Here is a 16,243-nt window from a genome sequence, read left to right as displayed (position 1 = left end):
CGTGCACACCTCACAGACACCTGTTTCTAAGCCTACCAGCAGCGAGATCTGCGCCGCTCTCTTTTCCTCCTGCACCGTCTTTTCCAGTTCCTCCTCTTGGCCTCATTCCCCACTAACCCAGTGACTCTGAGCCCTCACTGCTGCCTGCTCTCCCTATTAACCAGCAGTCTCCAGTGATGAGCACGGCACCGTTTCAGTCTATGTATTTGAAAAGTATTACCTTACTGCTTTAGGGGTAGACGATTGACAAGCTAAGGTTAATTAGCATGGATACATGTAGTTGATGGGTGTAATTAGAGAAAGAGACTTTTCTGGATGCAAGGCAATGCTAACCATGGTCTTTTGTTGTGTCAGGTGTTACCACAATGCCAGAGACCACTACTGTTGACGTGGATACCCTCCCAGGTGAGCAGAACATTTGTTCTATCTTATTCCATATCACACTGGCCCAGGACTTTGAGAAATCAAGTAAATATTCAACTGCTCACGGTTTCTTTGAATTCATTTCCATATATTTATCCAGAAGCACACCTTTAGTTAATGGTTGCCAGCTGAAGGCGGCCTCTCTCCTCTGATGTGTGTCTGTTATTAAAGCTGATGATGTGGCCCTGAGAAGCTCCCGCTGACATGGTGAGGGAGGTTGTGTGATGCGGGGCGAGCTGATGATTAGCACTGGTGCTCTGCTGCTGCCTCCTCAGCATAATCACTAATCACTGGGCCGGCACTGACACACACAGATACACACACACACACACACACACACACACACACACACACACACACACACACACACACACACACAAACACAAAACAGGAAAGCACAATGCAAAATGACCACAGGAAATTAAGTGTCCTCTGGGCCCCCGTGCATGGACACACACACACACACATGGCTGTGTCTCCTATAGCATGGTGTTGAGGCAGCAGCCAGCTGAGAGGCTGAGCCACAGTCTGACCTTGGCTAATGGTCCATAGGCCCCACCCAGCCCCCCCGTCACTCCATCAGCCTGCTCTGTGGTCTGTCTGCTACTATAATAGATTAGAGCTGAAGTGCAGGTGTGTGTGTGTGTGTGTCTGTCGCATGCATATAATGTGAGTATATGAACACAACCAAGTGTCTGTGGATAAGCACTTTCCTTCTGAGTTTTAATTTCAAGAGTCTCAAAACATGCATGCTAATCAGTTCTGTTCATATGTACGTCTGTGCGTGGGTGCGTTTGTGTGTTTGTTTGTGTGTTAATGTCTGAGTGGCGGTGTGCGTGCCAAGTACCCTAATCTCAGAGTTACCGTTGGCATTCGGCAAGAAAAAGTGTATCTTCTTCTCCTCGTCACACAGCCACGTGAGTCATGTGGCTGATCATATTATCCAGAGCTGGTTGGTCGCCTCAGTCAAACCCTCCCAAGAATGGAACAAACTAAAAAAAAAAGGCCATAGCTATTTTAATTGGGAACGGGATTTCTTGATAAAAAAAGTGTCTGGCGTCTGAATCGCGGCCCCACGTGGGAATTCCATCCTTTGTGTTTAATGGATAAATAGAGCCGTTGCCTGTGGAAACCAGTTAAAACAGAGAGTATTGGTTTGTATAGTGTGTCATTTGGAGAGTCAACACATTTTATCTCTCAAGGCATCTCTTGCTGTAGTTAAAGGCCGTGGCTAACATCCCAAACATCTCCCTCCCGTGTGTTCTTTGGAAGACTTTCTTTATCCAATTTGAAAAGCACGAAGGCCTGAGCTCCCACACATTTTCTTGCCTCCATGGAGACTTCTTCAGCGCCGCGTGTGTCCACAGGGAGCTGCATTGTTGGAATGGGGCCCTGGCACTGTTACCATAGCCGTCTTCAAACCTCAAGTCCCCGCGCTCATTAAAATCCTGAGCTCTCCGCAGGTTGCTACAGGATTTGCTTTCTCGACCAGACGCCATGTCCAGACCTCATCTTTCTCCTCTGTTCTTAAAGTCCCCACATACCTTTCTTTATATCGCCTGTTACATTCATTAAAGAGATCATTCACTACAGACGATGGTTTAATGTCAACATGAGGTCTACGCTGACTGTTCTTCCTCATGTCATATCATAACGTGTCTTCCATTCCAGTCCCCTCCTGAGTGACTGTAGTTGTTTTAATGTCCCCCAGCTGTGGACTCTGAGCTTGGGTCCCATGGATCTTTGCTGCCCTCTACTGCTTCTACTTGGTCACTGTTAGCCCAAGTGGAGCCTGCTGTCAAACCATGAAATATTCCTAAATCATTTTGAGGATGAAATCTGATCTCCGCCCTTCTTCTTGTCTTTGCAGCCTTCCTGTGGTTTGCCTGTGACTTCGGCTGGGCCAATGACCCGTCGTTCTGCAGCTGGACATCCGAGGACACCGGCTCCAAGTGGCAGATCCAGTCCAGCGGCACCCCCACCCTGAACACTGGACCCAACATGGATCACACAGGTGAGAGCCCCGCACGTGATTCCTCAAATCCTCCTCACAATGAAAACCTACAACCTTCTGACCCAGTAGCTGCTGAAGTCACATTTCCTTGCAGCCTCAGAGCTTTTTCATGCCACTTACACAAGTTTCTCTTTGTCCCACAGGCGGATCAGGAAACTTCATCTACACGTTGGCAGCGGGTCCCCAGGAGACGGAGGTGGCTCGGCTCGTCAGCCCCGTGGTCAGCTCCCCGGACTCGGACCTCTGCGTGTCCTTTTGGTACCACATGTTCGGGTCACACATCGGCACACTGCACATCAAGCAGCGCAAGCAGACGGACGAGGGGCCCGCGGACATCCTGCTGTGGACGGTCAGCGGTCACCAGGGCAACCGCTGGAGAGAAGGTCGCGTCTTTGTGCCGCGCACCAACAAACCCTATCAGGTAAATACAAGTCTTTAGGAATTTTACAGCTGAAACTGGCCTTTTCTTCTTTCTGTGACTTGTTTGTGCTTGTACCATTATGCCTGTTTTCCACTGTGGCGTTCATGAAAAGACCAAAAAGTCACTCAGTGCTTTTTTTCTTTTTGTTAAGGTGGTGATCGAAGGGCTGGTGGAGAGAAAGAGCTGGGGAGACATTGCTGTGGACGACATTACGGTTCTCAATGGGCTCAGTATGGCGGACTGTAAAGGTGAAGCTTCTATTCTTCATATCCACTCAGTTCTTCATAAGAAATATGACTACACAGTTTAAACTGCAGCTTGTCACCTTCAGGAACCGTATTTATTTATCATTTCTTTATCAAACAGACCCTGCCGTACCCACTGAGGCCATGCTACCAGAGGATGGCTTCAATGAAATCCGTAAGTCACCCCCAAACACAAGAGTTGTTTTCCAATACCCCTCTTTCAGGAATCCTTAGGAGTTTATGTTCTGACATCTCATTCTCCTCCTCTCCCTCCGTCTCCTCTGCAGTCGAAGAGATCACTGAGTACCCGGTGTTCGTGGAGACGAACCAGATCAGCGGAGCAGGCAACATGCTGAAGACCCTCGACCCCATCCTCATCACTATCATCGCCATGTCCGCCCTGGGGGTCTTCCTGGGCGCCATCTGTGGCGTGGTGCTGTACTGCGCCTGCTCACACGGGGGCATGTCGGACAGGAACTTATCAGCCCTGGAGAACTATAACTTTGAGCTCGTGGACGGCGTCAAGCTAAAGAAGGACAAACTCAATGTACAGAGCTCATACTCAGAGGCTTGAGATGGGACTGAGCACATCGATGAAACTGTGTGACGTGCACGGCTCCCAGAGCGTGCACTAGACTGGCTGTGGGCGTATCCTCTCGTGTCTCCGCGAGCAGGTACGCTCAACGGACTGCCAACGCCCTCACCTCGCTGGATGAGGGACAGGTTCAGGATCCAGTGGGGAGGTTAGGACTGATCCACGCTTTTCTCAGGAGCTGCAGTAAAAAAAAAAAAAAGAACCTACCTGTAGGGGACACTGTGTACAAATAAAATACAGAAAAGAAATATGTACAGATGATTTAGATGATATTTTAATTTTCTATTTTGATTTTCATTCATTTTTACAATCGGATGCTGGTGTTGAGACCAATTTATTAATAATGTTTAAAGTATTTATCGTTTTCTGGGAGAGAAATGTTTGTTTCATCATCAGTTCATGAAGGCTGTTGTATATTTTCAACTTTTGAAAGAGACGTGTCGAAAAACTTCAAACGAACCATATCTGGCGAAGCGGTGGATTTGCCCCATGTCGTGGTAAACAGGGTGAGTCCGTAGGACCCTGACACGTGTCCTCTTTCCTCTTTGACCCCGATCACTTTAAAGTGAGGGTTCCATTCATGGCAATGTATGGTTCTAACAGTGCCTTTAGTACATTTTGGTTGCTCTCCTCTGTTGATTTTCTACTGTATATGGCTTAAGTTATGATTACAGGAAACAGGGGCACATTATCTTATAAATATCTACAAACCAGGATAACAATCTATCACTGCGCTTTATTTTTCTTTTATCTTCTTGTTGTCGTCATTTTCTGTCCCAAAAAAACCACACACTGTAAATAAGTTTTAATATATTTTATTGCCCTTTTTAAAGAAAGTAAAAAGGAAAAAAGCTGCAGTATCCCTTTTTTCATGGGTTTGTGTGTGCGTGTGTAAATACAATCCTCTCACTGTTTTGTGGCAGGTGCAGTGTTACTTCTCTTTCAGATTTAGCTGCTCGGTCGAGCGAGATTCATGTGATGCTGATGTTGCAGCAGTTTCAATGTGCATTCGAGCATCTGTCATCCAAACCACTGCACAAAAAATAAAAAACAGAAGGAGGTCGCAAAAGAAAAAGCTGACATACTGAACTCTTGGCACCTTCTCTCTTTAAGATAATCCCTCATTTCTTCATGAGTCACCAGAATCTTTCAGATTAAGCCTCAAACACACTCATGTCGATGGCACAGCGGCTGGTCAATTATTCGTCTGCCAGCAAACCAAAACAAGGCCTCATCCCTTGGTTTCATCTCAGACCAACACTAACTCTCCCATCATCACTGTGGTTTGAGTTCTATCTGGACGATGCAGCTTGAATGCACTTTGTTTCTGACCCCCCCGCCCCTCGTGATAGGAGCCTATCAAACCAGGGTGAAGGGGGTCACTACACTAACTGAAGAATGGTGCTATCATTACTTTAGCCAGACAAGCGTGTCTTGTGATAGAACCCCTGTTTGTATCCCTCACATGCTGTACTGTAGCTTCACGGCCGCTCGGGCCGCAACCAGAGTTGTACATGTGTTCACGTGTAGCAGCCATACCATTGTGATGTCAGAGCTGATGTCATTGGGACGGGTCGCTGGTGCAGCGGAGGGTCGAGTGGCATCCCCTGAATCAGGTCACCTGGCCTCCTCCTCCTCCTCCTCCTCCTCCTCCTCCCATGGCTTTACCAAAGGATGGTTGTTCTGTTCGCTGGGGAGAGGGGGGGTCACACCAACTCACAGCTGCTCAGTTCACCAGTGGGCATCACTCTCAAGAGAACTGATTCAACCTGTCCAAGCCCCTGGAGAGAAACATGGGGGGATGTTGGGAATTGTAGTGAGAAATGTTTCTGTTTTTTTCCCTGTCTTTTTAAGCTTAAGAGGTGAGGACGTCACCTCAGTGTGGACTTGTGTTTGCCGATGGCTGGGACAGTCCCACCATCCCCCACAGGAGGGGAGGGACCTCTGAGGGGACACATGGGCAACAGGGACCTGCAACTCAATCAAACAATCAAAAACTTGATCCTGAGGACGGTGACGTCTTCTTCATCCTGTGTGCGCTGTCCTTGTTGCCGTGGTGAACGCATCCTCAGCTCGTCCCATCTCCGTTTCAGCCTCTCCACCGTCCGTCTGTGCTTTCAGCTCTAGAAGGACTGTAGCCATGTGTGCTAGAGAAAAAGGATACTGTAGTGTGGAGTCAAAAGAAACGATGTTGCACTGATAAATATATTTAAGAGGTTTATGTGTTTATAGCATTCATTTTCCAGGAAAAAAAAACTGAAGAAAGTCAAAAAAACAAAAAAAAGTGTTCATTTCTTTCATCTTTTTATATATATAGTTTCAGATTATGTGATGTAATTCTGAAATGTAAAGATATCCAGATGTTTTCATTATTGAAAAAGGCATAATAGATTTTTCCAACAGTAACGTCCCTGACCCTTCATTTACATATAAACGCTTCGTTTTGTACTGTCTTTCCAATTTTGTGCAGAACTTCTTTTTACGAGAATAAGAAAAAAAAGACTTTTATTTTCAATACTGCTTCTGTAATTAGCTGTTGTAGGATAAAAAAATGAATAAACAGCAAGGCCTTAAAAGGAGAAGAGGATATTGGTTGTGTTAGGATCTGAAGCCTCTTTGTTTCCACTCTGACGGACGTACCAGTCGGGCTGTAAAGGGTCAAACCAGCAGAAACTGAATCTGTTTTCTTCATCCCAGTCGTGTAAAAGCATTTCTGCAGCAGGACGGTGTCCGCTCTCTGTCTCACAGCCATCGCTCTCCAAAGATACAAATAAACTGCGTCTTGATGACAAGGAGGTTTAATCGTTTATTTGATTATTTATTAATTACAGAGCAATGAACTGTGGTTATTCATGCCCACATCTTAAAGCAGATGCAAGCTTCTAATGTGTGGACGCTCCACCTATTGGTGGTAGAATAATGGCGTAGAGCGAAGGGCGGGTACTGACCACTAATGAGAAGCTGCTGTGAGCTTCATCCCGTCGCTCAGCTGCTCTTCATGTCGGCCTATCATTAGCCAGGGCTTCCACTCCATTGATTCTGGGCCAACTCCTAAACTGACAGGAGGCCTGATATTACCAGTGTGCGGTGAAGCATGCTTTTATTTATAGTTTGAAATAATTGCAGCTCATAATATTAGCACTTGTTTGTGATGATGTTTGTCTTTAATCGTGTGAGATAAATAGAGACAGTGCTTAGTCTCCATTATCGTAAACAAGCAAATTAGACCTATGAAGTCATTTGGCTGCGTATCCTTCACAGACAATTAGCCGCTGTAACCCAGCAACCACGGCTTCATCCTTTTTATCTGACTCAAAAAGACCTAAATCAATAATCTCGCTTCAATGAGTTCATCAGTCGAGCAAACAACAGACGAAGCTTCATCAATCATTTCCCCGTGGAGCTGAAAACGATCTACGGCCACAAACAATTACATTCGTACATTCAAAGATGCACAGTTTTAATAACCTGCTCAGTTTGTGATACTTGTATCAAACATTTTCATTTAGCTGTAACATTTTAGCATAGGTCCCCTTTGATAGAGGCTTTATTTGAGAAAGGTATTATGGTCTGGTAATTGTTGTAAGTTTTTCTCTAATGCAATATACATAGAGGGGAGTTGATGAAAGCAGGACAAGAGGAAAAGTGGAAACAGAATGAGACTATGAAACTTTAAACAAAAGTTGAGGATTACATTACATTACATTACATATCATTAGGCCAATGGTTTTTATTTAAAGGGTCTTACAATAAGTGGATTCAACTGGAGGATGCATGTTTGTGTGAAAATTGCGCAACAACACAGAACAACGTGTTCAACATATTATGTTTTTGATTTCTGAGAGATTGTTTTGTTTGGTTCAGTGAACTTAGCTCAGTTATAAATCAATGAACAACTCTTTAACTTCACTGATCATAAGTTCAGACAACTTACTCAAGGCAGCAGGGCAACTTACCACTCCAAGTTCAATTCACTTAAAAGTATTTAAAGTACAAATGTCTACTGAGACACCATATCTGCAGGTATGATACATTTCTATAAACCATTAATAAAGGGACATCATCACTTCATAACATTAGGTCTGAACTCATGAATATGATTCAATCATTAACAGATTGATTCTGGAGTTCGAGTTCAAACAGTCCAGTTTAATTAAAGTGGTTTTCACAACCTGCCAGGTTTGTTCCTTTAATGACTCATAACTGATCTATAAACAATGATAAAGTCATTATTTACAACGTATAAACCAAGTTAAAATAGTTCATTTACAGGCAGCAGATAAAAAGATCTGTGTGACTCAAACAGCAGCGAATGCAGCAGTAAACTGCATCTGTAGTTTTCGACCTTTACCACCAGGTGGCTCAGTGGAGCAGAACCTCTCAAAACAAACGTGTCATAGACACAACATGAAACTCGATTCCAGTTTATCACAGGAGAGAAAATCTCCTTTTTCCTTTTAATATCATGGAAACTGCGGAAGTGGATCAGTGCAGTTGAGGACGAGTCATTTATTTTTCATCTCTTATATAATCCATAGAAGTACCATTAAAGGAATAATTAGTAGACATCTTTGTAAAGGAAAAAGGTTTTACTGGAGATATTTGACCGGGCACTGTAGGAAAGACACAGTTATAAATAATCATTAATGATGATTGAATGAATCCCATTAGATTAAAATGGTGCTGTTATGTAAATGCTGTCCCACTTTCACGGTGCACCGCAGCACCGTATGAGATTAGAGCCATGTTTGGTTTTGTTCTATTTTATTCCTAGCAAGATAAATCAAAAATATTTGCTCTGATAAAAGTCCTGTTGTTATCCCACTGCTGCTGCTCTAGCTTGCTTGGCAGTGAAGCTGGAAACTATGAACAGTCATAACAAGAAAGTGTAAACGAAATGTTTGTTTAGGCATTTAGCCCTGGTTCCTTGCAGTGACTAAAACAGGCCACAGGGAGGCTCCAGAACTCAGAAAAGTACTGACAAGTATACACGTGTTTATACAAAGTCATTTCTTTATTAAATTTCCCTCAAAGCGTCGATCTCAATGCATTACATGGAAATCCCTACACAGAGCTTTAACACTAAAGAATGTTCTACTGTGCATAAAGTTAAGTTTTATCATACTGACAGAATACTGTAGTGAATAACATTTACTTATATCCTATGTTTGACCTTCAGAAGACAGAAATCTATAACCTGAACCATCAGCAAGTTTTATGCTTGATTTCTGTTGCTCCTCCTGCGACCCTCACACGAGAAGCAGTATCGATGACGGCTGATAGGATGTTGCTGTTTGTGGTTTTTAACTGTAACCAGCCGGAGAATTCTTTGGATAACATTTGAGACATTAAGCAAGAGGAGGTTTATTTCTGTCACATCTGCAGCACAGACAGTCTGAGCTCCTCGTCTGTTCTGTCAGTGTTTTTCTGCCTGTTGGACCCACTGAGCTTCCACTGAACCTCGTCACCTCCGCTTCCTGTTACCAGGCGAAAACTCTCTCTGTCTTTTTTTGGTCATATTTGTTCACGCTGATATGATTCATGGATCTGCAGGAAGGTCTCCATGCCGTTCATTCTTCAGCATGATTCATGAGATTGCTGCTTGACGTGACTGTAGATTCTCTGGGATTAAATAAATCCTCAGTGCCAGCATGAGTCCTCTATGAGGCCCTAAACAGAATCGATATGGGGGCCACTTACTCCCTTGGTGCTGCCAGTGCTATTGACTAAATTCACTGCTTCATTATTTGACATACATTGCTTTTGCCCATTAGCCTTCCTGAATGATAAAAGCCTACCCACCTTGTCCCAGAGACATTAGCTGTATAGAAATGTTCAGTGTCGTCCGTCCAGAGAGCTCAGTGCTGGACCACAGGGACACAAAGACACACATTCCCCTCTAAACACTCTCTGGGGACTAAACAGGATCCGAGGATCTTCCGGAGCAGATAGTTTGTTTTCTCTAACATTTTTCCACTGTGTCCGCAGAGCAGAGGCAGAAATTACTTTCCGATGAGTTTAAAGCAAATAAATAACTGGCTGGGTTGATTATTTTAACTAAAACTGATCCAGAAAACCTTGTTGATTCTTATTCATTTCATGGCATCTCAGAAAAAACAACAAATGAAATGAGAGTATTGTGATTAAGGCATTTATATCAGTTGATGAAAAGTTATTTCTTACTTTCTTTAGACTTTCCTACTTTCTTTCGCCTGCTGTTATCCTCAGTATAACTTAACTTCTCGCGAATCCTCGTGATACTCACAAGTTCTTATATAATAAGATAATGCAGTAGTAACTAGTAGGAGGATCACAGAGGACCTTGAGGCTAAAACATGGTGCAGATGACTTTGTTTTGAGTTGAATTTGAATGTCGGGGTTTACAAACACTCGTGTGACACTACAGGAGCAGCATGGAGGCATTTTATGTTTATTTCTATTGTTTATTTTCACGTTTGATGAATCGGTCACCATTTACCTTGGTTGTATTGGATTTGGCTGCAACACTGTTCACTCTTGAAACTCCTAGTGTTTACACCCCCCCCCCCCCCCCCCCCCCCCCATCAGCGTAGTGGTGAGTAGATAATGAGTGGATTTTCATATTTTGTGCGAACTATCCTTTTAACTGAAGTCGACTGTATCAAAAAGAAAAAATATTTAATGAACCCCATGAGGAAAGGAGGAAAACAACTCTCAGTTAAAAGTCTCTAATCAAACCTACTTGTTAAAAAAATTGAAGTATAGTCAGTGTTGGAGCTGAAAAGGATCGATAGGAATAATGACAGTCGGACTTTATAAATAATTTTACGTATAATTTGTTTGTTTCATGGTCAAGTCAACAAGAATACATTTATATATTCTGTTTCATTACATGTTGTACTGAATATATACATAAAAGAGCTGGACATGATGATGGTGGTGATGATGATGATGATGATGATGTCAGATTGATGTCAGATTGATGTTACAGTAAATAGAGACGCTGGCAGCATGTGGATCAACAGGCGGTGATGTGATGGGAGTGGGGGTGTCTGTCAGCCGTGACGCCGGTAGGAGGGTCACTGAGCTTCAGTAAGTTACAGATATTAATCCAAAATCAAACAGGAAAACAGAAGCATCTGCCTTCAAAATAAAATAAGCTAAATTGGGATCATTGAAGCATGTCTGACACAGGAAATTTTTTCAGTGGCCACTTTTCTTTAAAGTCTGTGTCTTTACGACCTGAATCATCATCTTCATCTTCATCATCATCATCAACATCATCACTTGGCCCATTGTACTTTACTGAGGGGACGACTGAGGAGCTGCTGTGACTGCCAGGTGAGGGTTGTAAAGTCAGATTGTAGTAACAAACTAGGCTGTATGATATAATTTTAACATAGTCTTGTATATTTATAGTCAATATTAAGTAGGTATATTAGCAGGCTGTGGAATCCAATAGGTTTATACTGAAATAAGGAATTTATCTTAAACATTTGAAGGAATTGTATACTACAATCATTAACACAGCAACATAAAAGAAAGCACAACGATAAAATAATTGTTTAACAGTGCGTCTGTCCGATCATCGACCTCACTATCTTTTTTCTGAAGCTTTTCTGATTGGAATGAGTGTTGTTGTGATTTGTTGTGTTTGTTTGTGATTTCAGGTTGTGAGTTGTACTTCAGGGCCTCCATAGTGCCGGCATGTAAAAACCAAAGTAAGGATTTGAAATGTTAAAAGTCATAGAATATTTTTAGTTCAGTGATGATAAACATGGCTAAATGAAATCTGATCATTCATTTATGTATTCATGTTTTGATCCACTCGACTAGACGTGTCCAGGTTTTATTTTGAAGGTCCTCCCCGGACATACTGTATGTCACTCTGTGTGTCTTGACTCTGAGTCCACGGCGCAGGAGGAGCAGAGCCTCAGTTTCTCTCGGACTCAGACTGAGCAGCAGGAACCAGGAGCCTCTCTGCTGCTGCTGGATGTGGCTCCGTCTCTAGCTGTTCTCAGGTCTGATCTGCAGGAGAAACACTGTGCAGTCTCCTGTGAGGCGGAGGAGGAGGGAATGAGCAGAGGGAGAAATCTACGGTGACTTTTTCCCGGAGGAGACAAGTGGCCCCGGTGCCAACAGGGCAGAGAGAGAGAGAGAGAGAGAGAGGGGGAGAGAGAGAGAGGGAGAGAGAGAGTGCTGCTGCTGCTCTATGACACCAGGGATATAACCACACTGACAAGGTAAACATTACACACATTGTTCTCTTTTTATCCTGTAACTAACATTCTCTCCGTTGCTGCTATGGTTACAGTTAATTATATGTTTGCAATACTTCATATAAAGTGTTCATGTGATGTTAAGGTGGATGATCATGTTAGTCACTTTCTAATTAGAATGTTAAGATTCATGGTTGTCTACAATAGTCAGAAATGACAATACAGTGCTTTTACTTTCAATACATCCTATCACTGTGATGACTGTATGTATACAGCTATGGTTGAAATGAAGAGAGACCACTGGGTGTCTGCTTTTACTATTTAAGGAAGGTGTTGAACATGTTTCTGCTCACAACAGATTCAATAGACACTGGAATGAAATGGCTGCCACACATGTAGAGATGCAGAGTTAACACAGATGTGCACTGGTCTGGTTAAAGTGATTGTTGTTGGGGGGGGGGGGGGGGGGGTGTTAGGGCTGGACCTTCTCATCATATATTGATAATTATCATGAGAAATGTCAAGATATTAGATATTTTAACTCTACAGTTCTCCTGAGTGAAGGTTGTGGTTTCTTCTTCATAACAGACACTAATTATTGATGTTGTTTTATTACCCAGCCCTAGAAGCCGGAGGTTTTTCTTAGTTCAAACCTCATTCCCCTTTTCCCCTATTGCCAGGATCTTATAGACCATAATACACACAATTATCCTCACACATTACATATAAACAAAAAAACTATAACTTCAAAAGGAAGATATTCTTATAAATCCAAAAAGTATCTGCATTCATGGAAAGGTCAGCCTTCAATTTAGTACATAAATTTGAATCACATGGTACTAAAAATAATATTTTCATTTAATTTATTTTCAAGTGTTTTTTTCCATCTAAATGTTATAATTCAATTTAAGTAAATATCACATGACCTCTTGATACTTGATAAACAACGTTATTGTGGACATTATAATGGGATAATTAGATATAGTAGATGGATCTATATATAAGTATATATATTGTGTTATTGCCCAGTCCTATAAGTGGCTTATTGCTGTTTTCAAAAGTGGTGGTAATGAAAGTGGAGGGCGTGGTCGTATTGGGGGGTTTGCATTTCAGTATCATTATTCAGTTCATCTGCACTGTGGACACAGGGATCTGCTCCATCATCCATCCATCATGCAACAGGCTGCTCTCCTCTTTTCATGTGGGTTGTCATATGACAGAGGCCTCAGCAAGGGATCTCACATGATCTATTTAAAACTGCTCAGTTCACATGAGACGCTGCCGGAGGGAGGGACAGACGTGGTGAGTTCGGGAGGTCCCAGGGACGGAAGGAGCAGTGGAGGGACGTGATGAGCAGGACGTCAGTGTGAGGATCAGATGTACAACAAAGACCTCAGGAAGTACACAGCAGCTTATTGTGCTGCTGCAGTGCATGACTGAGAGGCTGCACAGGATCCTGTGATTGGATCAAGCCCCCACCGCGTTCCACTCAGTCTGAAGGAGAGCAGGAGGCTGACGGCCTAATAAATCCAGCTGACGGAGCTGACTCCACACTGCAGCCGCCACCGCAGAGCCCTGACATCAGTTTAATCAGGGAGATGGAGGCTGGAAGGGAGGCGAGGACGGAGGGAACGGGGAGATATGGATGTCAAAGGGGGGGGGGGGTAGGAAGGACAGTGAGAAGGGAAGGAGGGGGAGGAAGGCTAATTGAGGATGAGGGTTAAATGTAGGACATGTTTGAGGAGGGGGGGAGGAGGTCTGAAAGACCGTGGAGGAGCCAGCAGCCACCAGCTAAATGGATGTGACCCCTGGGGGCCCCCCCTCAGGGAGCAGCTGCTGCTGCTACCGGGGGCCGGGCTCTCACCTGATTTACGATTCACTGCACACACACACACACACACACACACACGAACACTCACTGGACCACACCCAGGCCTTTCTACCAAACATGTGACGTTTCCGGTGGTCGTCTTGTGTGTTTTTGTTGCTTTGTCAGTGAGCGACACACACCTTATGTGTGAAGGTGTCCCACTGGGGCGGAAATGATGAATGTGCTCTCTGTGCTGCCGTGGTCCTGTGGGAAGGAAGTGATGTATGTGAAGGGTTGCCCTCCATGACACATGCTTTGTGCCAGAGGAGGGGATCACTGGCTCAGAGGTGTTAAGCAGGACAAATAATCGCATGTTATAGCTATTTACGCCCACCACACACACACACACACACTAAATGACACACACACTTTCACTGCAAATTCGAGTGCAGGTCCACACTGATCCCCGAAGAGCTGTTACTGTGATGTGTTAGGTTGTTAATCACATGTCTGACCAACAAGCACAAACCACAGCATCCTTCTTGCTCTTAATCCCCGTCCAGACTAACACGTCAAGAAACCCATACATCACGGGATATCTCACGTACACTGGCTTCCTGCTGTAAACAGGAAGCACTTGGTTGGTAGTTGCAGAAAGAGCAAGACTTCAAACGAAAAGCAGCAATGGCGAAAAGTAACAGGGTCAGAAACGCTTGTAATTAATTATACACTGTTAGTCGTGGCTATTGTCGGTTGTTTTCCTCTGAACCAGTGAAGGCTACATCGTGACCGAAGGGACCCTTCAGTGGTTGTACCTGTCTACGCAGCCCCGGAGCTTTCAAATTAAAACGGGGCCACCAAGCGTTTCCAAGCTTCTCCAGTTTAACAGCTCTGAAAGTCGGGAGGGGTGTGGACGCCAGATGCGAGTTGATGCGTTAAGGAAAACATTGTAGTATGGACGTAGCCTGAGACTGTTCTGTGCAACACAATAACTCCCTGTGTTGTTTTTAGTTTTCTAAACATAATTTTTGGAACGTTTGTACATTTTTGCAGCTAGATTATGGGGTGGGCCACACTCTCGGTTTTGGTCTGTGACCTCTGTTGCTGCTTTTAGCTGAAAACCTTTGCCTTTGCTCTTCGCGCTGCCCCACACAGGGTCTCCTCCTGCTTCTAAAAACAGCCTTTAAAACACCAGGGAGGAATGGCATGGTGGTTTAAAGCTGACCTCGGCTCAGCCAAGGTCTGCTGACAAAGCGGGGCTCGACATGGTGGTGGTAAACAGTAGCAGACGTTTATGAAGCTCAGAGTTCTGGCACAGTGTTTACTATTGTGACAGTGTGATGTTTGAGCCCAGTGAGAAGATAAATGTTTACGTGCAACAAAGATCCAACCAAATAAATGGTCTTTACACCTAATCGGAAAAGTATCAACCATCAAAACTTTGCTGGTGGTGAGTATTAAGCGTGTATGAAGTAATTCTATCTTTCAAAATATAAATTACATTGACCACTCCCTATGTGCCTGCTGCCTTCAGTGGCCTATACATGCATTGACACATAGAGGCAGCACAATGCAAACACTGTTCTCTGTCTTTGTGAATATCGTCTGTTCGATGCTGACGTCTCAGGGGTGTTAAGTGAGTTACCACAAGGCTACCAGTTCACAGACAGGAACTCCTTGTAGTCCAGTAACTTCATACTCCGAGGGCTTCTTTTAAAGTCACTCGTCAACACTGGGAAATTCCTGCTATATATGTAGGCATTGAAAAACACCCAGGAATAAATGTAGCGGACAATACAGCAAAGTCGACCTTTTTACACTGTACTCCAAAAGTCTTAGAATATAATCCTGCCCCATAAAGGATGGATATAGATTAGTGGTAAAGCATTCACATCATGTTTTCTTAGGAAGGCATCTTCATGGATAAGGAAGATGACAGCTGATCTGAACAGATAAGACAAAGTCTGCTTCCAGTCCAAATGTGTAGTATTTGGACTTTCAGGGCAGAATAGACATTTGAAGGTGAAATTAAATCATTGTTAACAGTGTCTGTAGAGGAGTTTGTGTCCTTCTGTTGTTTTGCCCTGTGAGTCATGTTCGACGTCCGGAACGTCTCCAGCTCTCTCACCTTGCTGTCTCTCCAGGGATATGTACGAAGAAAATGAATCACGGATTTTGCGTTCATTAAAATCAACAAGTACACAAACGTTGATAGCTATTCATGAGCCGGTGCCCGGAATTTAAATTTGCATCATAAAGTCCTGCATGACATTGCAGAGTCAGAGATTAGAAGCGTGCAGACAAAAGCCAGACGTTAGTAAGTGTTGGTGGGTTTTTTGAGCAGTGGAAAAGGGGCTTAAGAGATTACAATTGGAAATGCAGTAATTACATTATAGTTGCTTTTATTATTTTGACATTTATGAGACTCTACACCACTGGGAGTTTGATGGAGGGTGCAGGTGCTGGGCCGAATGCATCTTCAGGTAATTCCCAGATGGTCTTGCTTGTGTTGTTGGCTCATTGATGGGGAAGATATC

The 16,243-nt window shown here is 43.7% G+C and overlaps 2 protein-coding genes across 5 annotated transcripts in view; both read left to right on the top strand.

Moving 5' to 3' along the window:
• Positions 1-6,500, top strand: part of nrp1a (neuropilin 1a) — a 77,010-nt gene extending 70,510 nt beyond the window's left edge. For all 4 annotated transcript variants that reach the window (XM_053412040.1, XM_053412039.1, XM_053412041.1 and 1 more), the window contains 6 exons: positions 355-405; positions 2,294-2,437; positions 2,581-2,858; positions 3,010-3,106; positions 3,225-3,278; positions 3,391-6,500. In XM_053412040.1, coding sequence (XP_053268015.1) covers positions 355-405; positions 2,294-2,437; positions 2,581-2,858; positions 3,010-3,106; positions 3,225-3,278; positions 3,391-3,677 — 911 coding nt within the window. In that variant the 3' untranslated portion in view covers positions 3,678-6,500. The remainder of the gene's footprint in view (positions 1-354; positions 406-2,293; positions 2,438-2,580; positions 2,859-3,009; positions 3,107-3,224; positions 3,279-3,390) is intronic.
• Positions 6,501-11,596: 5,096 nt separating this feature from the next.
• Positions 11,597-16,243, top strand: part of itgb1a (integrin, beta 1a) — a 27,639-nt gene continuing 22,992 nt past the window's right edge. The window contains exon 1 of the mRNA XM_053412036.1: positions 11,597-11,920. The gene's annotated coding sequence lies outside the window, so the exon portion shown is untranslated. The remainder of the gene's footprint in view (positions 11,921-16,243) is intronic.

Source organism: Pleuronectes platessa, chromosome 20 (assembly GCF_947347685.1).
Source record: "Pleuronectes platessa chromosome 20, fPlePla1.1, whole genome shotgun sequence".
NCBI classification, from domain to species: domain Eukaryota; kingdom Metazoa; phylum Chordata; class Actinopteri; order Pleuronectiformes; family Pleuronectidae; genus Pleuronectes; species Pleuronectes platessa.
This window is presented reverse-complemented; position numbering and strand designations above follow the sequence as displayed.